General features: G+C 33.7%; 3 protein-coding genes and 1 pseudogene across 3 annotated transcripts; 3 read left to right on the top strand and 1 right to left on the bottom strand.

Moving 5' to 3' along the window:
• Nucleotides 1-5,601: 5,601 nt before the first annotated feature.
• Nucleotides 5,602-9,211, bottom strand: LOC122603239 (elongation factor 1-alpha). The gene is made up of 3 exons (XM_043775895.1): nucleotides 9,149-9,211; nucleotides 6,766-7,228; nucleotides 5,602-6,673 (listed from the first exon to the last, which is right to left on the bottom strand). The coding sequence occupies exons 2-3, from the start codon at nucleotides 7,225-7,227 to the stop codon at nucleotides 5,786-5,788; spliced, it is 1,350 nt and encodes a 449-aa protein (XP_043631830.1). The 5' UTR covers nucleotide 7,228; nucleotides 9,149-9,211; the 3' UTR covers nucleotides 5,602-5,785.
• A 2,205-nt stretch (nucleotides 9,212-11,416) lies between these two features.
• On the top strand, nucleotides 11,417-16,650 carry LOC122602824 (transmembrane protein 209). The gene is made up of 7 exons (XM_043775428.1): nucleotides 11,417-11,746; nucleotides 12,254-12,309; nucleotides 12,405-13,279; nucleotides 13,949-14,144; nucleotides 14,746-14,931; nucleotides 15,490-15,854; nucleotides 16,125-16,650. The coding sequence occupies exons 1-7, from the start codon at nucleotides 11,520-11,522 to the stop codon at nucleotides 16,263-16,265; spliced, it is 2,046 nt and encodes a 681-aa protein (XP_043631363.1). The 5' UTR covers nucleotides 11,417-11,519; the 3' UTR covers nucleotides 16,266-16,650.
• Nucleotides 16,651-17,908: 1,258 nt separating this feature from the next.
• On the top strand, nucleotides 17,909-21,790 carry LOC122602825 (isovaleryl-CoA dehydrogenase, mitochondrial-like). The gene is made up of 15 exons (XM_043775429.1): nucleotides 17,909-18,165; nucleotides 18,852-18,935; nucleotides 19,027-19,084; nucleotides 19,235-19,359; nucleotides 19,448-19,492; nucleotides 19,611-19,659; nucleotides 19,756-19,865; nucleotides 19,969-20,045; nucleotides 20,199-20,249; nucleotides 20,341-20,405; nucleotides 20,533-20,687; nucleotides 21,038-21,078; nucleotides 21,153-21,207; nucleotides 21,311-21,367; nucleotides 21,444-21,790. Exons 1-15 carry the CDS (start codon nucleotides 18,043-18,045, stop codon nucleotides 21,588-21,590), a joined length of 1,242 nt encoding a protein of 413 aa, XP_043631364.1. The 5' UTR covers nucleotides 17,909-18,042; the 3' UTR covers nucleotides 21,591-21,790.
• Nucleotides 21,791-22,032: 242 nt separating this feature from the next.
• On the top strand, nucleotides 22,033-25,071 carry LOC122604787 (annotated as a pseudogene).
• The last annotated feature ends 20 nt before the right edge of the window (nucleotides 25,072-25,091 follow it).

The following is a 25,091-nucleotide window of genomic DNA, read 5'->3' as shown; positions in this document are numbered from 1 at the left end:
CCCGGATCTAACAAGATTTCGGTCCATCATTACCGGATTTGAAGATTCCGGGTTTAGAGATTCAAGATTCAAAGGATTTCGGAGCCAAACATTCCGGATCTAAAAGATTTCGGGTCTATATATCTCGGATCTATAGATTTCGGGTATGAACATGTATGTAGAACCGATAACCAAAATCTTTTACCAAAGGATTTGTATTTCTATCAACATAACAACCGTCAAAAACTCGGTTATACATAGATACATATGAACATATAACCGAAAACATATGTAATTTATCAAGAAATTTGGATTTATAGCTATATATACAAAAACATAACCGACTTACACAAATCTAAGAAAAGATTTTTAGATCTATATATAGATATATACATGTAATCCGAAATATATACATATATAAAAGAAAAATTCGATTTTTGAGAAGAGATGAAGAAGAAAAGCCTTTAAACATTAAATCTAACCATAACTTACCCAAATAAAGAAAGAACAAGAAGATTAAATGAAGATTTCGTGGTGGTTGATGGTTGTTTATGGTGGTCGGCGGCGGTTTACAGTGGTGGATGGTGGTGGCCGAGTTATTTGAGAGAAAAGGGAGGGGGGCGGCTAGAGAGGAAAGGGAGAAAGGAAGTGTGTGTGAAAAATGGCGTGGGAGGAAAAATGGGAGGCTAGGGTTGGGATTTTAGGGTTTGTTTATTCCTTTTCTTCCTTTGACCGAGTTTGACCAGCTTGACCTTTTAAAATCTCATTTGACTCGACAATTCAAGAAGACTCATGACCCGTAAATTTATTTTGTCGTCATATTTAAACCTAACTTTTTACTAGCTTTCTATTAGATATAAACATGTCTATTTTTACTTATTAAATCTTTAATTGATTTAATTTTAAGTATTTCACTTAATTTGGCATTTCCACAAGACAACTAGCATTTCTCCTGTTCTCGAGTCCACGTACTATTATTCTAAAGTCTAAATGTTCATAAAGCCCGAATAAAATATAAATCCATTTATTTAAATGATAAAGTCTTAAAAACTAATGACATACATAAATGAAGCGAACTAAAAACAACCGAAAAATATTTCGGGGAAAACGCTCAGATGACGGTTGTCACAATTTTGATACGTTGTGATGGTTTTGGTGGTTTGGTGATTAAATACACTTGAACTGACAATGATCCACTGGTCTAGTGGTGAGTCACCAAGATTTTATCTTTGAGGTGGAGGGTTTGATCCCTGCCAACTGCAGAATCGACTATTCGTTAAATTTTCCATGTGTGGGAGTCTCTTGGAGTTTTCCCTTGGCAGCCGACTCAGTTTCGATGTAGCGGGATCCGGTTAACAGAGTCGGCTTTATAATTATTTGGGTTTAGGCATGGGCCTAAGGCCCACCAATTACAAAGGCCCCCAAATTTTCAATACTATAGCCTATGACTATGCGTCTGCCACGATATTTATCCTAAAGCTTAATAGTATTTATAGTTAGGGCTTGAAAACATGTCCTTTATTTGTGAACAATGAACCGTTTCTACCATCATCACTTTTCTTTGAAACCAAATTTCCATTACTCTTGTAGAGAAATTCAAATATAAATATGCTTATTGTGGTATTCAAGTTTATAAAATGTATACTGATGCTTATTATCCTAATTTTCAATACTTTATTTATTGTTGTCTAGTCTATTGTTTTTGTAATTCATACCTCTCTCATCTCTAGCCATTGTTTACAGTTCACCACCATTATCAGATACAAACTATATAATCTTAAATTTATCTTTCTATTAGTTATTTAATCTGGTAGCGTAAATTGCAGTACATGACTTAGTTTTGTACCCTTTTTTTTTCTTTCTTTGTTATCTTAGTTTTGTATGTTAATAAACAAGACCCCCAAAAATGATTTCGTTTAAGGCCCCCAAAAGCCTTAAGTCAGCCCTGCCGGTTAAGACAACCGACTACCCACGCTGAGTAAGTCCTTACCATGTTAGGTAAGGAGTATGTCGGCATTTTTATAATGTGTACCTGTCAAAAAAAAAACACTTTGAACTTGAACAACCACACTTAACCTACTTGACACAAAAAAAATCGTGTAATCTCGTTTCTGAATTGTTTTACGTGACAACATGGTTCAATAGTCATAAACAAGGTTGCGGAATTACATAATCTTTTACAAGGTCTACGAGTAACATGATAGATATATTTCACATCCTACCACTAAAATAAATAATATGGGTCATTGAGTTGATGATTGTATTCTATGACTTCTAGTTTTTACCATGCATTTTCTTCAATAACTTAAAAGTTAAACGCATATAGCATATTTCCTTTTGATATGGATTGTGGAAACACATGACAAACTCAAAATAAATATAATTATATAACTAATGGATAAATGCGAAAAAGTGTGTACTAAAGTTTGTATTGCTAGACATATGATAATGACTACTCTGATATATGCCAAGACTTGTAACCTTTTACTAAGAAGCCTTTTATTAAGGTCCTTTTAAGTGATATTAGTATCATCATTTTTTAAATGTATAATATTAACGTACAAATTTTACAATTAACTATACTAGTCAATAAGACACGGTTATGATAAATATATTAAAAGAAAGCTTTTAGTAATCATGTGTAGGTCATCGGTGATAAAAAAAATTTTTTTGTGCTTTGAGTCACTCTGGTTGACACAAAGTTTTTTCCCCAACAATTTTGTAGTCTTTTTGAATTCTAGATTGTCTTGTTTTTTTTTTTTACGCATTTCAAATCTTTAGCATGTTACTAGTGGTCTTATAATTAAATAATATTTGTCGTTTCTTAAAAAAAAAAGGTGATTATGTGGGTGTTTGTGATGTACTGATTTAAGTAATTTGTCACTGTGAGCCACATGAAAGTTGCATTTTTATAACATGTCTCGTGTTGTCGTCTACTCGTGTTACCAATTACCAGGAACACGGGGAACAAGCAAAGGTAGAACACAAAATTGGTTAATACTACTTAATAGGTGTGTGATAGATTCGGCAAGTTTAAGATATATATATGATAAACAATGTTCTACTAAGAGTTTAGTTATTGTAAAATAAGTATTAAAGTAAAACAAATAAGATAAGACCTTGGCCATTAGATTATGATTAGATGGTTGCACGAATATTCACGAAACAAATAAGAGAAGATCTTGACCATTAAATTATGGTTAAATGGACACCTTTAGATCATGATGCACAGTGATTTTCAGTAAAGAGAAACTTATTGTTTTATTTGTTTTACTTTAATACTTGTTTTATTTTACCTAAAACTATTATACTAACACATGCAAAAAGATTCAAGTCGATTTTACATATAACTAGTTTTTTGTCCTCGGGCGTTGCCCCGGGAGACATTACGTGACATGTAAACATGTGAAAAATTATATAAAATGAAATTTTCGTGGCAAAAGTTAAAAAGTAAAAAGTTATGTGATAAAAAGTAAAAAAAAATGAAACGTTGATTGCTGAAGTTGAAAAAAATAAAAGTATAAAAAGTAAATAGAACAAAACTTTGTGTGAAAAGTAGAAAAAATAAATGTGATGTGGCAAAAAGTAAAATGACGAAAACTTCGTAAATTTATGTGATAAAAAATAAAGAGAATGAAACTTTCGTGACAAAAGCTAGAAAAACAAATGTATAAAAAGTAAATAACACAAAATTTTCGTGCAAGAAATAAAAGAAATAAAAGTTATGTGATAAAAAGTAAAAGTTTAAAAATTTCTGTGATAAAAAGTAAAAATAATGAATTTTCGTGGAAGAAATTAGAAAAATAAAAGTTTAAAAACTAAATAAAACAAAGCTTTCGTGCCAAAAATAAAAGAAATTAAATTTAAGTGAAATAAAGTTAAAAGTTAAAAGTTTCCGTCATAAAAAGTAAAAAAATGGAACTTTCGTGGCAAAAGTTAGAAAAAACATATGTTTAAAAACTAAATAAAAGCAAACTTTTGTGCTAAAAGTAAAAGAAATTAAAGTTATGTGACAAAAGTTAAAAGGTTAAAGTTATGTGGCAAATATTAAGAAACCTAAAGTTAAAAGGTTATAGTTAGCTGATAGGGACCATTGTTGTAACAAATTTAACGACAAGGACTATAATTGCAGGAAAAAATTAACAGCCGTTAGCTGATGAGGACCATTGCTGCAACAAATTTAACGACAGGGACTAAAAGTGTTGAAAATGTATGACGCACGCAAACCAATTTGTGCTTTTTAGTATATATAATAATGTGTGATTTTTCTCCGGGTTTAATATGTATTTACAAATGGATATGATTTTACTTAAACAAGTTTATACAAACTGTATGTTTAGAAGATTTCTTTATCAAGACATTTGTTGTCTCACCTTAGAAGAAGGCTCGTGACATTAACAATGTTTTGTTTCATTTGGTTGTAAGATGTAAACTAGAAATCGAAACACACTGAAAATTAATTTCGGGTATCATAATGTAATGCCTATATTTGTTTTTCTACGTTCAATTATAAGAGTTGGGCACTAAATTTTGGAATCATTAATCATCGGTTTGGTGGTATAAGGTTATTTCCAATGTGATGTCTTTTCAAATCTCTGGATATCCTTTTTTTCACATCATTGCAGTATGTATATCCTTGATTGTTCATGATATGTTTGTCTATAATTATGGACAAATTTATATAAGTTTGTAGAAGAATTTAAGCAAAATAGGTTGTGATGTGTAAAATATAAAATAATTTGTAAGGTTTGTAATAATTAAAGGTAAAATTAAAAATGATAAGAATTTGTAAAAAATTTAAGAATTTCAAGGATTTATAATAATATAATATAACAGTTACGTCTAAGAACGTTTAAGGGAATCCCCAACACTAAAGATCCCCCTCTCCCTCGAGCTCAGCCCAAGAACAGTGGCCGGGTTGAACAGTGGCCAGGTTTGAGGTGCGCACCACTTGATTTGTTTCACTCTTGTTGGTTTTCAATTATTGGTTTCACTCATGTTGGTTTTCAATTATTTGTTTCACTCATGTTGGTTTTCAATGTGCAAGTTAATATGTTTTATGAATTAAAAAATGAGAAAAATTTGTTTTGGATTAAAAAATGAGAAAGTAAGGTTATAAAACTGAGTTTAAAACTAAAGGGTTGGAGGTAAATGGTAGCTTGAAAGTTTAAAACTCACTTCGGATAATAAACTGAATTTTGGGTTAATGGTAACCAAACCAAGTTTGCAATATACGAATACGGTTTTACTCCATATTATTATTTTTCTGTACATTTTTTAAAAAATATAAACGTTTTGAAACAAGGTTGAGTCTTTGACTAAGAGCTAATATAAGCGTTTTGAAATAAGGTCGAGTCTTTGACTAAGAGCTATACTAATGATCAGTATAACACCATAGATCTAAACCACTAAAAATGTGACCAAAGTTTTTTCAATTTCAAAGACGAATGATAAATGCAAAATATTATGTACAACAAATAGTAAGCCACATATTAGAACACAACACCTTATGGTCTTGCAGTCTTGCTTTCAAACAAAGTTATTGGCTAATGACATCGCACTCTTAAATTCGTAAACAAGGAAAATGATTCAGAGGAAGTATGTTGTAGAAATCAGAAGCAATAGAACAATAAAAAAGGTTTACCTGTAAAGATGTGGCGACAAGGGCTACACGAGTTCAGACTTAGAGAAATAAGGACTTCCAAATTCAACAATCCATGAAGAAAAAAAGAAAAGGGTTTTGAACAAACTCTTACTCGGCTAATACTTCAAAATTAAAGAGACTATACACCAAAACAAGAACCGATCACTTGGCTCCCTTCTTGGCTGCTGCCTTGGTCACCTTGGCTCCAGTTGGGTCCTTCTTGTCAACGCTCTTAATAACACCAACAGCAACTGTCTGACGCATGTCTCTCACAGCAAATCTTCCAAGTGGTGGGTATTCTGCAAAAGTCTCAACCACCATGGGCTTGGTGGGAAGCATCTTAACCATACCAGCATCACCATTTTTCAAGAACTTGGGCTCCTTCTCAATTTCCTTTCCTGATCGTCTGTCAATCTTGGTCAAGATTTCAGAGAACTTAACAGCAATATGTGAGGTGTGGCAATCAAGCACTGGAGCATAACCATTTCCAATCTGACCAGGGTGGTTCATGATGATAACCTGGGAAGTGAAACTAGCAGCACCCTTAGCAGGGTCATCCTTGGAGTTGGATGCAACATACCCACGCTTGATATCCTTGACAGCAACATTCTTAACATTGAAACCAACATTGTCACCAGGAAGAGCCTCTTGTAGAGCTTCATGGTGCATCTCAACAGACTTAACTTCAGTTGTCAAACCAGTTGGTCCAAAAGTAACCACCATACCAGGCTTGATGATACCAGTCTCCACACGTCCCACTGGCACAGTTCCAATACCTCCAATCTTGTAAACATCCTGAAGTGGTAATCGGAGTGGCTTGTCCGATGGTCTCTTGGGCTCATTGATAGCATCAAGAGCCTCAAGAAGGGTTGGACCCTTGTACCAGTCAAGGTTTGTAGACCTCTCAATCATATTGTCACCCTCAAAACCAGAGATGGGCACAAATGCAATTTTGTCAGGGTTGTATCCAACCTTCTTGAGGTATGAAGACACTTCCTTCACGATTTCATCATACCTTGCCTTAGAGTACTTAGGTGTGGTAGCATCCATCTGAAAAATAACACATAAACAGTTAGCATATACATACATTATATATAATATTGAACAAGTTTAAGGCAACTGTTACAACAAAAACATTATACCTTGTTACAACAGCAAATCATTTGCTTGACACCAAGAGTAAAAGCAAGGAGAGCGTGCTCACGGGTCTGTCCGTCTTTGGAAATACCAGCTTCAAAACCACCAGTGGTAGAGTCAATGATGAGAACAGCACAGTCAGCCTGGGAAGTACCAGTAATCATGTTCTTAATGAAATCACGATGTCCAGGGGCATCAATGACTGTGCAGTAGTACTTGGTGGTCTCAAACTTCCACAAGGCAATATCAATTGTAATACCACGTTCACGCTCTGCCTTAAGTTTGTCAAGAACCCATGCGTACTTGAATGAACGTTTGTTCATTTCAGCAGCTTCCTTCTCGAATCTTTCAATGACACGCTTGTCAATACCTCCAAGCTTATAGATCAAGTGACCTGTAGTGGTGGACTTGCCAGAGTCGACATGTCCAATAACAACAATGCTCACATGGATTTTTTCCTTACCCATCCTGAAATATCAAAATCAACTTTTAATAACAACTCAATTCTATACATACACACGGAACAAACTTCAGTATCATATATACTTAACTGATTTTAGAAAAAACCAAAACAGCACAAATGAAATGTAAACTTAAGATCATAACAGCAACATGAAAGATGTATCAAAATTTAGACTGAAGCATGATACATAACAAAAACATATCTAAAATATACCAATAATGAAAAAAGCTAAGGCAGCAACCATTTTAGCCTAAAACATGACTATAAATGAGCAGAGCAGTAGCAATATATACAATCGTTATGTAATGAAAATATCGTATGCAATCATGCTTAGTTGAATATAAACATATCAGTAACAAAATTGTGCAGACATGAAACACGACTATAAATGAGCATAGCAATAGCAATATACACAATCATTATGTAATGAGAAATGTAGTATACAATCACACTTATTTGACTATACACATATGGATAACAAAATTGTGCAGACATGAAGAAAGTAACAAGTTTGTAGATATAGCATACTAAAAATTGAATTCATTTATAGAAACATAACTAAAATTTATTTATTTATAAGACATGGCTGAGAATTGTTAACATAATAGATCTGTATAGAGACAAGTTTGACTTGTAAAAACAGACTTCAGTGCACCTAAAACTATGCCCTTGTAACTCCATTCATAATTATATCTATCTTCCATAATTGCTAATTCCAGCCAATTTAATAAAACTCAAACTATTGCAGCTAATATATAAACCTAAACAAACATCTGATGATTTTAAAACACTCAGTGATGATATATAGATACATAAACAGTTACTTCCATCATAAACAAGCTCAAAATCATAATAAAATCAGTAAAAAAACGTTAGTCTAATACTGATTCAACTCAAAAATCTTCAAATAACAGATCTGAACATAAATACACTTGGCTATATACACAATCGTCATGTAATGAAAAAATAAAATAAAATATCATGCTAAGTTGAATGTAAACATATCAGTTACAAAAGTGTGCACAGACTTGAGAAGATATTAAGTTTGTAGATGCAGCATGCAAAAAATAGAGATTATTGATAAAAACATAGCTAAAACTTTGTTAAGCACAACAGATCTGTATTACTCCATCAAAATTATGTCTTATTTAACAAAAAATATCATAAACAATTTTTTTTACGTTTACACAAATACATCCAGTTTACAAAAAAAAAAAGTTAAAATCAGATATACTTGAAATATGTTAGTCTAATATTATTATTTAAAAAATCATAAATAATTATTAACTTTGAAAACATCGTAAAAATCTACAGTTTAAGAAAAGTGAAGTAGCTATATAGAAAATCGTGTTTTATATAAACAAATAAAAGTATATCCATAAATCTCAATTAATTAAGCACAAAATCATAATCAACAAATAAATCTACAACTATAACTACAAATCCAGCCGATTCAATAAAACTATTTCAGCTAATATCTAATTCAAAACCTAAACAATCATGCGATGATTTAATAACAATCAGTGATGAAATATAGATACATAACAGTTACGTCTATAACATAAACAAGCTCAAAAGCATATAATAACAGTAAGAACATGTTAATCAGATACAAATTTAGCTCAAAAAACCTTCAAATAATCGGCCGATGATTTAATAACAAATAGTGGTGATATACACGCATAACAGTTACATCTATAACTTAAACAGGCTCAAAATCATAATAATAACAGTAAAAACATGCTAATCAGATGCAGATTTAGCTCAAAAAACCTTCAAATAACAGATCTAAGCATGCATAAAATATATAAAATAACAGATCAAAGCATGCATATACTATATCTAAACATATACATATACACATACATCGACTGAATATATATATATATATATCGATATTAAAACAGTTAAGAAAAGAGATGGACCTGAGAGAAGTTTGTGTTTGTGTACGCAGAAATCAGATGGAGGAAAATGAAGAATGGAAAGAGTGAGCTGCAAAGAGAGATTTTATAAGGGACAAACAAAGGTATGTGATTAGGGTTTCTTTACTGGCCGTTGGATCGATTGAATCTGACGGTTGTGGATTGTTATTAATATACACATCATTTGGTTTTTTACCATTTTGTCCTTTTTGAGTTTTGTTATTTTCGGCCTCCGTCCTCTTTTTATTTTACACAAAAATATTATTTTTATTCGGCCGTCCTGATGTCCTCTTTTTATTTTACACGAGTTTATGATTATTATTATTTATTTTTATATAAATGTTCGTTTAATTAACTTAATTTATTCCCTTTAAATTAGCTAGGCGTATACAAAGTCTCAATTATTGTGCCTCTATTTTACACGATATTGGTTATTCCTTAATAGGTGTGTCATAAATGTTTTTATTCATCAACTTTATGCAACTTATTAACACAACCAAAATCATATAGGAGATGGAACATGAAAATTGAAGAAAACCACTAAAGCCGTTCCGACACCTTTAACCACAAGTATAGCAAGAACCACGACTAATGAACAATTAAGTTTAGACCTAAAGTCAACTCTTGAGTCTAATGAGACAAGTTAGAAAGCTAGTACTTAATTAGTTTAAAATTGAAAACCAAATAAGACACAGTCGATTATAAAACCTATCAATCATCTAAATTAGCTAGGTGGTATTAGACGATTAAATTTGAGCAGGGTACCATACATTTTGTGGTTTGCTCGTTTGGTAATTACTCATATAGTATTAAGTTTGAACAACTTTTTAAAATTGTGTTTGAACTCGAACTCTACATTTTTTATCGTTCTCTAAACTTGAGCTCCATATCCTCGTTTAAAATCTCAAACTTGAGCTTGCGTAATCTGAGTTATGATCACACATAACTATACTTTGTGATTAAAAAAACTCATCAAAATCGTAAAGTTGATTAGTTACTAAGTGAACTAAAATAAATACACCAACATTTTACAAGCTAATATGAATAACAAAGTTTAAGTTCTATTCGTTAAGCTATTAGAGTAACAATTTTCTACTCTAGCTTAAATTTAATTCAAAGACTACTATATTTAAATCAACGTAAATGAGTTTAAATCAGTCTTTATAAACACGATTTGTATATATCCTTAAACATAATCACTTAAAATGTATAACCACAAAATAAAATACATAAGAACAAGTTGAAAAAAAGACCTTTGACGACAAAATCCCACTTGAAATGTACTATATATTGATAGATATGTTATCTAATCATCTTTATTTCAATTGATTTTTCAATATAAAGAGTAATAAGATTATAGATATATGTACTGTCATCATTTTGAATTCATAAAGTAAAAGAAGGTTTTAGTATAAATATAAAAAGTATTAAAGCAAATATATAATACGATCTTTAATTTTTTTTAGTGAATAACGAAAAATTCCGTGCATTAGTTTATATATATATGTATATGATGTATCCACGTACATTCTCATTGATTAAGATTTTACTTTATTTTTTATTATTATTATTTTTTTAAACTTATCTCTACTATTTAATAAAAAAAAACACAATTCTTTTTAAACTTTTAAGTCTAAAAACTTATAATATCCTTACTGTTTCATTTTTTTTTTATAATTAATCTTACATACATAAAATACTAGTTTTTAAATAATTTACTACATTTATCCCTCGAATCATCAATAGAAAAACTGTACACTTTTTAATATTAATTATCTTTATATCAATAACCACACGTCACAACCACCCATCGTTACCATTACCACATTAGTACCATCACCACCGCTATCACCGTCCCTGATGCATCGGAGGCTTTGGTCTAGTTTTATAGTAAGTTAGTAACTGGAAGTCTGGAACTTACAAACTTCGATTTATCTCTATCTCTATATCTACTCTCTTATAAAGTAAAAGGGTCATTTTTATTTTTAGTAATTTATGTATTTGAATTAACAGAATTGCCCTTGACATTTATTTTAATAATTAACACTTTAAGTCCTAATCTTTTTAAATATTCCACTATTATCTTTACATCAACCTAAAACATCTGAGACTTGACACCGCCACCACCAGAAATAATATCGTCACCGACAATATTAGACCGTCGTGTTCACTACCGCCGCCGCATTACGCGAGTAACTAATTTTGTTTAATTTTTTTTTTTTTTTTCAAAAAAATTCAAACATCCCTAGTCAAAATTCGTTGGGAACAAAAAAACTTCACACCCGGCGAAGAGGAGAGGAGCTTCATAAATGGCGGAATAACCTAACGAAAAATCTCAAAATCAAATTCACACATTGCTCCACACCGCCATTCAATGGATGGGGGAACTGGAAGAGCTAAACAGGACTTATCATCATTATCATCATCATCATCATCAAATAATAATAATAATCCGGTAAAACAGAAATTTACAGTGTATCAAAATCCAGCAATTTCTGCTGCCCTAACTAACAACAGTCTCCGTCCTTCCATTTCTACTTTCCTCTTCATTCTCTCCATTGTCTCCTCTTCCGCTTATTCTCTCGCTTCCTTCATCCTCAGGTACCTACTTCTGTATCTATATCTATATCTATACCTTTATCTCACTATTTAATTTAATTATCAAGTTATATACTCTATATGTTTCGTATGTGATTATTAGATTCTAGTAGCTTCTGGTACTTGTATATTTGTTTCTACATGTATTAAACCTAATTTGAAAATCTATATTATGTTAAAACTTTTGCTATTGTATATATCAGGTTTCACTTTGTATGTATTTGACTTCGCATGAATAGCTGAGATGACAATTTATATGTTGCCACGTCAGCAAAATATACTGGTTACCTGATAAAGAAGTCACAGGATGGCTATACTTGAAAAGCTTGATAAATACAGTAGCAAGTTTTAATGTAATATAGATTTTTAGATTAAGTTGGATACGTGTAGAAACACTTAACCCGATGTTGAATTAGCTTTTAGTTTCACATTCTTGTCGCATAGTTGATATCTGAAATTATATTTCCTGCTAAACGAGTATTGATTCTTGTTTGATGTGAACGATGATAGGGAAAACGACTTTGTTGACAGTTCGAAGCTCAGATTTGTTACACAAGACGTTGCTTGTGAGTAATGTTTATTCACAATAGATTTTATAGTCTTATACTTAGCTTGAATGCTATCGTTAATGTTTACCTTAATATCTTATCGTTCCCCGCAGATATATTTTTGAAAGTGACACAGGCTGTTTTGGCTCTGGTTTTAATTGGATCTTTATTTGCGCTTCTGAAAGCCATCTCGTTATGGAAAACAAAAGCTGCTAAACCTGTATCTACCTCTAATGGCACCAGTGACCATATAAATCTTAGCAACCGACAATTAGGTCTGTTGGGATTAAAGTCGAAGGTTCAGGAAGTCGATTCAAACTCTTCAAAGGAACCAACCAAAGCTAAGGTTAAAACAACACCTTCAAATACTCTTGTCCCCCTTCACCAACCGTTTATGGGATCAGGCCATAAAAGTCGTATAAACAGTGAAAAATCGATTACCAGTAGTGGAAAAAAGATGCATTCTTTCAGTACACCATCTAAACCACCCGTCTCCTCATCAGTCTATCTTGTCCCTTCACAATCACCAAATATGAAGACATCATCAGGCTCGGACAAATATGTTTCCACTCCTTGGTCAAGTAAACGAGCATCTTCTACCAGAGAGATATCAACTGAAGAACAGCTTGAAACTTTTTTAGCAGACATTGATGAAAAGTTTTCCATGTCTGCTGGTAAAATGACTACCCCATCTCCCACAGTACCTGGGTTTGGTATATCTAGTCCCGGTACCAACACTTCTGGTACTACCAGAAGTACACCGCTAAGGCCTGTTCGCATGTCCCCTGGTTCTCAGAAGTTTAGTACCCCACCAAAGAAAGGAGAGGGTGATCTTCCTCCTCCCATGTCAATGGAAGAGTCAATTAATGCTTTTGAACGCCTAGGTGTTTATCCACAAATCGAGCAGTGGCGTGACCATCTTAGACAGTGGTTCTCTTCGGTTCTGCTGAATCCATTGCTTGTGAAAATTGACAACAGCCACTTAAAGGTTTGGTCTAAATCACAACTTATTTAATATAGTTATCTGCAAGGTGCCATCATTTCAATTTTCTAACATAACAAAATGTTTGTGGTTTTTTATTAGCACCTTCCATATTAATCCCACTTCAAATAACCAACTGATACGCATCATAGGCTGGTTACCTCGCATGGCCCGTTATGTCTATGCATTTTTATTTATACCTTAAGAAGAGGACACTGGCATTGATGATGAACGTAGTCATGAAAATGTTGGCACTAAACAAAAGCCTGTTTTGCGTGTATCTTATTTGTTATACTTAATAATTTAGCACGATGCAGTGTGTTCATGCATGACAGTTTGTGCTCTCATTATATACTTGGCTCAGCTCTTTAAAGTGCGATCGTTGTGATGTTGTTAATGTATCATTCACATTGAAACCATTAGCGTGATTTTTAATGCCCAAAACATGCTACATGTGTGGCTTTTAATTTACAGAATAGTAAAAGGGATTAATATATTTATTATCATTTAGATTGGAAATTAGAAAAACATGACTATCATTATTTCTTGGAGCAGCTTCATAAATACTTTTTGATAGTTATCTGCTAATACTTATTTCGCCTTGAGGGGTTGTGTGGATCAAAGTATAGTTTACAATTTTCCTATGTTACTCAGTACATTTATCTGATTGCATAGGTCATGGATGCTGCTACTAAACTCGGCATATCTGTTACAATCAGCAAAGTAGGAATTGATTCCACTGTAGGATCTACTGCAGCTGTCTCTTCCAATGAGAGAAATAATGATTGGCAGTCTGCATATACCCTTGAGGAAGAAGGCCTTCTTCTTCAGTTACGTACTACTCTTGTGCAAACTCTTAATGCTAACTTATGTAAGTACCACATAATGTCATAATCTAAATGGAATCTCGTACTTTGACCAAAATTTCAATTGTAGTGTTTTCTGGTTTGAAATGGGAAAATTTTATTTCTCTTCAAGTTCGTTGGTGCTATGAATTTTTTTTAATCCTTTTGCTAATCCCTGTAAGATCAAGTAAAACGATGAGTTTTATAGAATATTGAGATGGGGGAGATGTGGCGTCTCGACCCATATATATGAATGGGTTATTTTAGGTCGTGTTTTATCTTCAAAAGGTCAAACTAAATATATTAGCTGAAAGGGGAAGAGGTTAAACTATGTTGAAGTATATATATAGATCATAGTTGTAATATTAATGATTTTTAAACCATAATAACGGGCTAATGATTATATATATGTATGTGTGTGTGTTAAGTGGATGAAAAATGTTGGCTGTACAGCCCAACCCGACCCATCCTATACTAAAAGTTCTTTATCCCTATGTAAACCCTGTTTGACTCGTTATCTTACTCGCCTGGTCATCTTACCTCCTTCAGGGTGGAGTTATATTTTTATGGTTGTCATATCTCATACTCTTTCCAAATAGGCTTATTGTCAAATTTCATGTTTTGTAGCAAGGTCTTCTCTAGGTGGTATTCAACAAATGCAAGTTCAGAACCCTTCAATCCCTCTCATTCAGGATTGTATAGACGTAATAACTGAACACCAGAAGCTTCTTGCTATAGTGAAAGGGGAGTGGACAAAGGGCTTGCTACCACAGAGCAGTATACGGCCAGATTATACAGTACAGAGAATCCGAGGTAGTCCTTTTGTTTTTGATTTTCTTATGTCATAAATATACATTTATAGGCGGCAAGATGAGTAAGTAAATTGTTGGGAAACAGGTAAAATAATTTCGGGTCATAACTGGTAGTTTTTGCTGCAGGTAGCCTAGTGTGGTCAGATTAGGTTGGATCGATACAATTTTTTGTCCGTTCTTTTAATTCCAATTGTTTTAATATGATAGTTAGTTGGCGCCGCAGATATGATTGCAAAACTCGAGTTATTTCATCATAGTTTTTTTCTGGACTATTGTATGCATTAAACTGGGGGGGATCCTTGAGTCCTTTGCTTTTAAATTACTATTATTAGTATAGTCTTTATTCTTATTTCCTGAGATGAAAAAATGGCCGAGGAGAGCTCCTAGTCGAAGCCCGACATGACTCTTTGACAGTTCTCTTTAGAGTGGCTTCCTCCCGCCCTTGACCCATTTGTAAATAGGTGGGTTGGATCACTCACCACTTGGTTAACGTAACTAGGCATTTTAAGTTTAATGCATGGAAAATAAATTATGATCACCCTTTTGTCAATTTTTGCAGAACTTGCTGCAGGAACCTGCGTTAAGAATTACGAATATACAACCAACAGAGACATCTTGAATAAGAAATGGACTGAAGTTCCCACAGACTCTCATCTGCTGTTGTATCTTTTTTGTGCTTTCCTGGAACACCCAAAATGGACGCTACATGTGGATGCTACCTGTCATGCTGGTGTCCAGTCTAGCAAAAATCCTTTATTTTTGGGTGTACTTCCACCAAAAGAACGGTTTCCAGAGAAGTACCTGGCTGTCATTTCCGGAGTGCCCTCAGTGTTACACCCTGGGGCTTGTTTATTGGCTGTTGGGAAACAAAGCCCCCCTGTCTTTGCCTTGTATTGGGATAAAAAGCCCCAGTTTTCTTTTGAGGTATGTGATAATTGCTAGGAGCAAATGACTTTTTGAACAATCGTGGCTTTTCATAGCAAATTAACTGTTGCTTTTGCAAAATAAAACACAAAATGGTCAATACATTTGCACAAAAACTAGCGTTTTACTCTGTACTACTAATCATAGAAATGTGAATGCAAAGAGGCCAAAGCAGATAGCTTATAACTGAATTTCTCATACAATACTTTATAGGATTCGAGCTGTGAGACCTTATCTTCTTTTGATGATTCGATTATTTTTCAATTGCAGGGGAGAACAGCTCTTTGGGACTCTGTATTGCTTTTATGCCATAAGATTAAGACTGATTATGGTGCCATCGTTAGGGGAACGCATCTGGGTTCTTCAGCCTTGGGTATTCTTCCCATTTTTGTTGAAGAAAACAGTGAGTGACATTTCCCATATCTTCTTGAAACAGAGTTCACTGTTGACTGAACGTGTTCAAAGAAAGCTAATTAGCATGACTAGGGACATTTTATATGTTAGAGGACGGCTGATTGACTTTTGTAGCAGTTATTTGTGTTAGTAAAGGCTGGTTAAAATTTTGGGTATTTATGTGTTAAGCAAGGATTGCAAGCATTGTTAATCAACATTTTTTTTGTAACTCGGTACCAAGAATAGGTGAAATGCATGTTAGAGAAGTGTCGGCTACCTGGCTAGTAGCTAGTAATGCAGTGTTAAGATAAGCTTGACTGACATATTTGATGTCTATTTATCTTATCAGTTGGATCCTGTATATGCTGTTTATCATTTATAATCACATTCATATATTTGAAGAGGGTGGACTGACCAATTTTAAAGATTAATTGTGGTAGGACTTCTCCGATTTTCATGAGTAGTATGCTCTAAGAGAGGAGCTCAAAGCTATAGACACAACAGCAACATGTATATCTCAACATTATTGCGGTACGAAGGAGGTGTAGATAGATTTATTTCTACCTCCTTTAGAAAGACTCCTACTTGACCGAAGTGCAAAAGTGAAATATGTGTGATTTTTAAAGTAAAGAATATATATAATATAAGTAAAATATATATATACACATGAATGGGAATACTAAGCATGTAACGCATTCACCGCTCATTCTAAGCATATGCACACAAGCACTCCTATCATGTATAAACACCCGTCAAGAACGTAGAGGAGGTAGGATGGACAGTTGGTCAGATTTAGTATGGATGTGTGCACTATCCATGGAGTGGAGTGACTGTTCTGAATATCCTCTTTTCCATCTCCCCTTTTTTTTGCCTGTTATATGTTTGCAAATCATGAGGGTTATATCCGTCAAATTTAAATAATATAATTTTTTTGGTTAATTATATAGAAAATTACTCCGTACAATATCAATGAATTGACCATGTTGCTTATTTTTCTTTTTAAGTGGCTTAGATGTCCAATTATTAATATTTTATTATATTTTACATGTAAAGTAAATTATCTCATGAACCATCTTCATTTTAATCTTGTATATGTTTGGTCCCCATTGATTAGCTAAATAATCCAAGTTTATTTGGTCTATAGTTTTGATTCATATAACTACTTGTCATTGCCAAGAAATGTAGAATCATCCATAGATCATTATAAAATAACAGAAAGTAATATTGGTACCATAGTTATTAGTAATATATTTACCACACATCATCGGCGAAACCACACTTAAACAAGGGGTAGTCCAGACTACAACTCCTTTAAATTTTGATAGTATAATTTTTCTGAAAAATAAGTTTTTATTAGTGTACACGAGATACTGAAACCTGAAATGATTCCTTCGGTATTTTAATACTAATACTAATACAGTGGTAAGTAGGTACATAATTTGGTAATGACCTGTGGTTGCCTCGTTGGTGCTCTTATCTTACACGCACAACACATTTACACATGGCAATCACACCCCAAAAGCCCATCATCCATATGAAAAATGAAAAGAAAAGAAGAAGATAACCTCTAAAACTTGGAAGATACATGTGTATCTGACTGGACCCCGCCCCAACCCCCAAACCCCTACTTAACAACTCTAGATTCTCTTTTCCATTTCTTTTCTTTTTTATCTAAACCCCGTCATTTCCTCACTTACATACATCATAAAAAATAGTTAAAATCAAAATCTTTATCTATCTCTATCTATCTATCTATAGTTTGTAGTATTATTAACTAATAAAAAAAGAAATAAAGATGATGATGGTTAAAAGGTTGGTGAAATCAGCAAGATCATCATCATCATCAATAGCAGCCACCCCTGCTGCATTTCGTGCCTCTTTTTCAACTTCTATGTTGTTTGATGATACCCAGATTCAGGTTTTCCCTCCTCTTGCTTTTCTTTTATTGTGATTAATAATTACTTGTGAATGCTGCTTTAATTACTCTACATGGGCTGTATTAATTATTTGGTAAATACCCAATGGCGGGCGGATGGGAAAGATTATAGATTTAGACAGCCTTTAATGGACTTGTTAAGAAACATTAAGAAATGACTTTGCTTTTAGAGATTTTTTTTTAGCTTACACTTTATTAGAAAAATACATGATACATACACGGTAATTCTCGCTAGGAAATACTCGAGTGGTCGGTTAGTGAGTGATTAGCTGAAACTCGTTAGGAGGTACTCGAGCAATTGGTAACAAGTAATTGACCTAGGCGGGGAGTACTTGGATTGGAATTCTTAAAAATAAGTTTTGACCAGATCATTATTTATGACCGAATCAGGTCAACTCGCCTTGGTCACTAATCTTGTAGCAATTACTAAGTGATAACTCGGCCTTGTAATTTGATTTTAACTACACTGCGTGGTGGACATGTCTAACTCCGAATATGAAGTCCACCCTGATCACCCTAAGTGTCATTACTACTACTTGATCCCTGATGTTTGGAGGAAAGCTCGTCTTAATAAACTTAGATTTCCCATCATAGTTTATTATTATTTTTTTTTGTCTGTAAGGACATATATTTGGTTATTTTCTGACAGTTTATTGAAATTATGACAGTTTAAAGAAAGTGTTGCACAATTCGCCCAAGAGCATATCGCTCCTCATGCTGAAAAAATAGACAAAACGAATTATTTTCCTGAGGTTCCAAGACGAATCCATATATATATATATACTTCTTATACTAGTTAACTTTTAGAAATTGACTTTGTATTTTGTTTATTATATGGTCCAGAATGTGAACTTATGGAAACTAATGGGGGACTTTAATCTTCATGGAATCACTGCCCCAGGTAGAACTGCAATTTCTACTCTAAATTTCGTTTTTAATTTACAGACTGTTTTGGGCCTAACACATGTGCAGCTTTTTTAGCTGATAACTGATGATATGTTTACTGCTATTAACTTGAAACTATATAAAAAAAGATATACCCTTATTGCAGAGGAATATGGAGGACTGGGTCTCGGTTATCTATATCATTGCTTAGCTATGGAGGAGATTAGCCGTGCATCAGGATCGGTTGGGCTATCCTTTGGTGCCCATTCTAACCTCTGCATCAATCAGCTGGTAATATATTAAATCTTCTAAGTCTGTTATGTTTGGTGTTTCAAACATGTTTAACGAGCTTCATATAACAAGTTTGTTGATCTTGCAGGTGAGAAATGCAAATGCTGCACAGAAGGAAAAATATTTGCCTAAGGTTTTTATTTTAATGAGAACTGATTTTTTAAAGCAAATTTTAAAGTGTGTATAGTTTTTTTTTTATATATGCTACTTGATGACTTCATTCATATGTTTTTTTATTTACTTCCTTGTAGCTAATCAGTGGGGAACACGTCGGAGCTCTTGCAATGAGTGAGCCGAATGGTATTGTACATTCCTAAGAATTTTGGGTTATTCTGATTTGTTTGTGAACCATTGTGGGTTTGTGTTGATTTGATCTTTGTTTTTCGATATCACCAGCTGGTTCAGATGTTGTTGGTATGAAATGCAAAGCAGATCTTGTTGACGGTGGTTATGTTTTAAATGGGAACAAGATGTGGTGCACCAATGGTCCAGTTGCTCAAACCCTGGTATATCATCCATTATGTGCATATAGGATTTGCATTTAATCTTTCTGTGTTCTTGTATGGCATGCCACTCTTTAATCTGTTTATATTACTTGGTCAAAATCAGGTGGTTTATGCTAAAACAGATATTGCTTCTCGGTCAAAAGGGATAACGGCATTTATTATTGAGAAAGGGATGCCCGGGTACATCTTCTGTTAATCTAGATGACTTTGAAGACAGAAAGTATTAAAACTTGCTTAATTGTCTACAAAGCCAGGAACTAGCATCTACATTGATGCAATAACAATTTGTTAGTATCTGACCAGTTTTTCTATCCCTTTATATGTGTAATGCAGGTTCAGTACTGCCCAAAAGTTGGACAAACTTGGGATGCGAGGAAGTGATACGTATGTTAATGTTGTAGTTAATGAAAGATCGATCCTCTTTGTTCTTCTTTCTTTCCTAATAACAATACCATCTGATTCTTGCAATTATCAGATGCGAGCTTGTTTTTGAGAATTGCTTTGTTCCTCATGAGAATGTTCTTGGTGAAGTAGGAAAAGGTACCCCGTCATTAAGAATATAATTTATTTTTGATTTTTTCCTTCTTTTAATTTGGTTATACTCAGATGAAAGTAACTTAAGTGTTTTTTTGATGCTGCTGATATGTAATTCAAATTTCACATTTAGGAGTTTATGTGATGATGTCGGGTTTAGATTTAGAGAGACTTGTACTATCAGCTGGACCCATTGGCATCATGCAGGCATGTCTTGATATTGTTCTTCCTTATGTACGCCAACGAGAACAATTTGGCCGCCCAATTGGAGAGTTTCAACTTATGGAGGTCAGTAATGGCAGCCATTACTATCTTGGAAAAGATGCCAAAACTCTTTTCTAGAGGTGACAATATGGACGGGTTGGGCGGGTCATCATGTCAAAATGGACAAGTTGGTATGAGTCAGGTCTAATTGGGTTGACCCAAAATCCCTTTTCTTTGTCATATATGATAATAAAATTCATTTACTGTGTATTATTAAGTAGTATTCTAACCTTATGAATATAATCAATTCACAAGGTTTTATACATTAGCAAGATACACTTTGGATGCGTTTTTAATCTCTTTTAGGAAAAGGATTTCTTTTCCCATTTGACATGAAACCTGATCGTTTTAAAATTTGTTTACTGTGGAAACAGGGAAAAATTGCAGACATGTATACATCTTTGCAGTCTTCAAGGTAAAAAACATACCATTGACTCCATAACTGTTAAACTACCCTCTCGTGTATGATAATAATCAGCATTTTGACAGATCCTACATGTATTCTGTGGCAAGACAATGCGACAATAAAGTACTTGTTCCAAAGGTGTGTATTATAGCTTAATTATCAATGTATATATGTATCATGTGCATTCTTGTTTCTTCAGCTGTGCCTTGTGTATCAACGATTGTATCCATTTTGCTTACAGGATTGTGCTGGAGTTATACTCGTTGCTGCTGAAAGAGCCACCCAAGTTGCTCTGCAGGTCCGATAAATTTCCCAATTGCAAATTATAATTTATCAACACATTGTTTATAGATTTGAAACTTTTCTGTTGATAGGCAATTCAATGTTTGGGTGGCAATGGGTACGTAAATGAGTACCCGACTGGCCGGTTGTTACGAGATGCAAAGTTATATGAGATTGGGGCCGGAACCAGTGAGATTAGAAGGATCATTATTGGCCGTGAACTCTTCAAGGAACAATAAGAATTAAATCTCCTAGATAGCTCTTTTATTTAACATACCCCAAAAAAATGTACAACTTTTTAAAGGATTCGTATATAATTGATTCTAGCAAAGAGAAACAAGGAAAAGTATTTTACTCTTTCCTTCACAGGTGAAAATCATATGTTCGGATATTAACAGAATATTTGAGTTATATAATACTTTTTGGGGTTTCCGAACAACTGAGGTACTATTGTTATGCCAAGTCAAAATGACGAGCAATATACCGTGATATACATCATTTGGTCATTACAGTATCATTATTTTAATTCTTGACCTATTTGTTTATGGGAGATCATATCTATATAACAATTTTTGCCCATAAGTGTATAATTGTATAAAGATAACAAAATTTATGGTTTTATATAGAATAACATGTAGTATGGCAAAAAGAGGTTGAGACATCATCTCCTACAGTAGAACTATGGGTCTTATGAGTTTATACTTATTAGTGCCTTCATAGTTTATACTCCTATTTTGTCAAAAGCCTCGCATGTTAAAAGAGCTGATAAAGGCTAATGAGCTATTCGTATGGATTATTGAAAGGCTTATCATGTTCTTGAGTTATTAATACGACTCGTTTCTATCGCAACATACGACTTTTTGCTGCGATCCAACAGGCTATAATTCCCTTGTCAATCCACACATGCTATTTATGACCTTTTAGTCAATATGGAGAGACACTTATTTCTAAACATGCTTGATCTTCAATATTATCATCCTAAACTGCCCGTAAATTAAATTCTATGTTATAAGTCATTCTATCTGAAGCCTGAACATCCTGATATAGTCCCTCTCTCGATATCTATATCGAGAAGATAATATGCAGAGATTGGTCGGAGGAATAAGAATGTGCAGCAGCAAGCGGCTGCATCACAACGACGAACTACTAATGTAGCTTTCTTTTCGACCTCTATGCTATTTGACGAAACACAAATAAGGGTATGTTTTGCCTGCGCATGATTGTGTTTGAACTGGTTTTTGGACCAGGTGGAAGATCAAGTAAGAATCCCGGACATTTGTTGATTGGGAAATATATATTTAATGATTTTATTCATACAATTTGTTGACAGTTCAAAGAAGGTGTTGCACAATTTGCCCAAGAGAATATTGCTCCTCACGCACAAAAGATAGACCAAATGGATTCGTTCCCAGAGGCCGGTTCTTAATTATTCAAAAACTCTGATTAGCTTCAAAGCATTGCAATATGAAAGTTTTTGTGAGAAGAATTTATAAATCCAATTTTCATTATTAATTTAATTTGGTTCAGGATGTGAACTTATGGAAACTAATGGGGGACTTTAATCTTCATGGGATTACTGCTCCTGGTACGTCGTCTGTGTCTGCGCTAGCTTTTGCAGAAATTCAGTGAAAAACTGAGTTTTTTTTTTTAATTTTAAAAAGCATTAAAAGTGCACTAAGAAAGTAAGAATTAGTATTTTTGTAGTTGAATATGGAGGACTTGGGCTTGGCTACTTGTATCACTGTTTGGCGTATCCTATGGTGTACATTCAAACGTTTGCATTAATCAGTTGGTATATGTCCTAACTACATCTTAGTTCTTTTTACTACTCGTATTTCTTTTCAAAAATTATTTGTGGTGCTTTCTATTAACAGCTTATTTTGTTGGTCTAATATATTGTAGGTGAGGAATGGAAATGCTGCCCAGAAAAAAAAATATTTGCCAAAGGTGTGTACTTGTTTTCCATTCTCTTTCTAGCTTTTATGGGTCCATTTAATGTCTGTATCTGTTGTAAATGAAGTTAATCAGTGGGGAGCGTGTGGGAGCTCTTTCCATCAGCGAGCCTAGTTGTGCGTACTTCATAGTTATGTTGCTTGATTATCTTAAGTACTATATATTTTGTAATAGTAACAGAGCTTGTCTTGCTATTTTCTTGTAGCTGGATCAGATGCTGTTAGTATGAAATGCAAAGCAGACCGTGTTGATGGTGGTTATCTACTAAATGGGAACAAGATGTGGTGCACCAATGGGGCTATTGCTGATACTATTGTAATTTACTAATCAATGCTTGCATCATCTTATACTAATAAACTTGTATCCTTCTTTGCTAATACCAATGGATTTTGTTAGGTGGTTTATGCTAAGACAGATATTGCTGCAGGATCTAAAGGGATAACAGCATTTATCGTTGAGAAAGGGATGTCTGGGTACATATGTCTTCTGTATTTGTCTGTCTTCATTCAAAGGCAACATAACGAATCAGTTAAGCCTGTTGGATTGTATTTTGACATGTTCTTTGTACATTTGGTGCAGATTTACTAGTGCCCAAAAATTGGATAAACTTGGAATGCGTGGAAGTGCTACGTATGTATTTATGCTTGTAGTTGATTATATAACCACATTTTATTGTCTTTCTAATAAAATTGCTCTTTTGATTATATACAAATCTCAGGTGCAAGCTTGTTTTTGAGGATTGCTTTGTTCCTCAAGAGAATATCCTTGGTGAAGAGGGAAAAGGTATCCTTGTACTTCAAAATAAATAAGGCCTAAATCTTTGAATTATTATTGACATGTAATTTATGTTTTTCAGGAGTTTATGTAATGATGTCTGGTTTAGATATAGAAAGACTTGTATTGGCAGCTGCACCAATTGGAATTATGCAGGCATGTCTTGATGTAGTTCTTCCATATGTCCGCCAAAGACAACAGTTTGGCCGCCCCATTGGGGAGTTTCAACTTGTGCAGGTTCATCTTTGCATTCTTGATTCTTCTATTAAAAAAAGGGAGAAAAACACTAATTTGTTGTGAACAGGGAAAGATTTCCGACATGCATGTTGCTTTGCAGTCTTTAAGGTAAAACACGACCCTTTGACTTTATCATCTATTAGTTTGGCATGTGTATTGATAACATATAATCTTGTGACAGATCATATGTATATTCTGTAGCAAGAGATTGTGACAATGGGAATATCGCCACGAAGGTGCAATTTTGATCAATGAATTATACCTAGTATACTATGATTCTTACATCTTACTAAGCCCACGGATCTCCATCCACGACAGGATTGTGCAGGGGTTATACTTTTTGCTGCCGAAAATGCTACCCAAGTTGCTCTGTAGGTCCCCACCTCAAGATCATAAATTTTTGAATTTATTGGACGACCTGGGGAACCAACTTGTAATACACATATATTTGACAAAGAAGTTTGTGAAAAGGGTATAACCTTTTCACTAATTTGCTTGTCATTTTGTCAAAAATACCTGTTTTACAAACTGGATCCATCAGTTGTCCAAAAAAATTCTTTGGATCATTTTCTTGATAAAAGTTCTTGTTTCTTATTTTTGGCAGGCTATTCAATGCCTGGGCGGAAATGGGTATGTGAACGACTACCCAACTGGTCGGCTTCTCCATGATGCCAAAATGTATGAAATCGGTGCTGGCACTAGCGACATAAGAAGAATGATCATTGGTCGTGAACTTTTCAAACAGGAATTATAATTCTTTCTGAATAGGTCTTTAT

The sequence above is a fragment of the Erigeron canadensis genome, chromosome 6 (assembly GCF_010389155.1).
Source record: "Erigeron canadensis isolate Cc75 chromosome 6, C_canadensis_v1, whole genome shotgun sequence".
In the NCBI taxonomy this organism is placed as follows: Eukaryota; Viridiplantae; Streptophyta; class Magnoliopsida; order Asterales; family Asteraceae; genus Erigeron; species Erigeron canadensis.
The sequence above is the reverse complement of the archived record's forward strand: the minus strand, read 5'-3'. Positions and strand labels throughout refer to the sequence as shown.

Coding starts and splice junctions, on each gene's coding strand:
- LOC122603239 (XM_043775895.1), bottom strand. CDS start 7,227: ATGGGTAAGGAAAAAATCCATGTGAGCATTGTTGTTATTGGACATGTC. Junction 6,674..6,765: donor TGATTTGCTGTTGTAACAAG/GTATAATGTTTT, acceptor GTTATTTTTCAG/ATGGATGCTACCACACCTAA.
- LOC122602825 (XM_043775429.1), top strand. CDS start 18,043: ATGATGATGGTTAAAAGGTTGGTGAAATCAGCAAGATCATCATCATCA. Junction 21,079..21,152: donor ACATCTTTGCAGTCTTCAAG/GTAAAAAACATA, acceptor GCATTTTGACAG/ATCCTACATGTATTCTGTGG. Junction 21,368..21,443: donor CCACCCAAGTTGCTCTGCAG/GTCCGATAAATT, acceptor TTCTGTTGATAG/GCAATTCAATGTTTGGGTGG.
- LOC122602824 (XM_043775428.1), top strand. CDS start 11,520: ATGGATGGGGGAACTGGAAGAGCTAAACAGGACTTATCATCATTATCA. Junction 11,747..12,253: donor CTCGCTTCCTTCATCCTCAG/GTACCTACTTCT, acceptor GAACGATGATAG/GGAAAACGACTTTGTTGACA. Junction 14,932..15,489: donor TACAGTACAGAGAATCCGAG/GTAGTCCTTTTG, acceptor CAATTTTTGCAG/AACTTGCTGCAGGAACCTGC.